Here is an 817-nt window from a genome sequence, read left to right as displayed (position 1 = left end):
GGGGGTAGTGAGCGCCGGGCAGTGGGCAAGGGGGGGGTGGCAGAACTGTGCCCCCCCCGGGACGTGAGGGCTGCGGGGCAAGGAGGGAGGCGCTGCCCCCCCTGCTGCCCACCCCAGAGGAAGGAGAGCCAAGTGCCCCCCACACCCCAGCAGGGCTATGGGCAGGCAATGCTCCCAGGGGATGCCCCCAGTGACCCCCAGGAGGAGGAGGTGGACGTGGGAGCAGCAGAGCCGTGCTTGCCCCCTGGCACCATCTGTGTCTGGCCGTGCCCCTCCTCCTCTGAGTCGGACCAGGAGGTGGATGTCCTCACCTAAGGGGGATGTGCCCCCCTCCCAGCTGCCTGTACCCCAGGCAGGGCTGCCCCCACCCCAGGTGAAGGGGCATCAAAATAAAGCACTGGAGCTGGCCGACTTGTACCATGGGGCTGCCAAGCTTTATTGTGGAACAGCAGGAAGTCAAAGGGACGTGGGGGGAGCCGGGGGGCTCAGTGGTGGCTGCCCACAGTGGAGCTGCAGCGTCAGAGACAGGACTGGGGCTGGCAGGTGCCCCCCACTTCATCCTGCCTCTTCATGGATGCTCACGCTGTGGGTGCTGGTCCCGGCCTGGCTGTGGGGAGAGAGTGGGTGGTGTGTGGTCCGTGTCCCCATCCCGTCCCCATCCTCACTCACCTGGTCCCCTCTATGCCAAGCTGCTCTTCAGGGCTTCCACCACGGCCTCTGGCTGGGGGAATTTCAGCTTGCGGGGGGGCCCCTTGGCGATGCCGCTCCACAGCTCCACAGCTGGGGACAAGGGGACACGGATGCCGGGAGCCCTGCC

General features: G+C 67.3%; 1 protein-coding gene across 1 annotated transcript in view; it reads right to left on the bottom strand.

Annotated features, from left to right (window-relative positions):
* Window positions 1-679: 679 nt before the first annotated feature.
* The window catches only part of TMX2 (thioredoxin-related transmembrane protein 2), a gene marked incomplete at its 5' end in the record, with an annotated part of 2314 nt that continues 2176 nt past the window's right edge, over window positions 680-817 (bottom strand). The window contains one exon of the mRNA XM_009998187.1: window positions 680-812. Coding sequence (XP_009996489.1) covers window positions 680-812 — 133 coding nt within the window. The remainder of the gene's footprint in view (window positions 813-817) is intronic.

The sequence above is a fragment of the Chaetura pelagica genome, unplaced genomic scaffold (genome assembly GCF_000747805.2).
Source record: "Chaetura pelagica isolate M959 unplaced genomic scaffold, ChaPel_1.0 scaffold35, whole genome shotgun sequence".
Classification (NCBI taxonomy): Eukaryota; Metazoa; Chordata; class Aves; order Apodiformes; family Apodidae; genus Chaetura; species Chaetura pelagica.
Note: the sequence above shows the minus strand (reverse complement) of the source record. Positions and strands in the feature narration are given on the sequence as shown.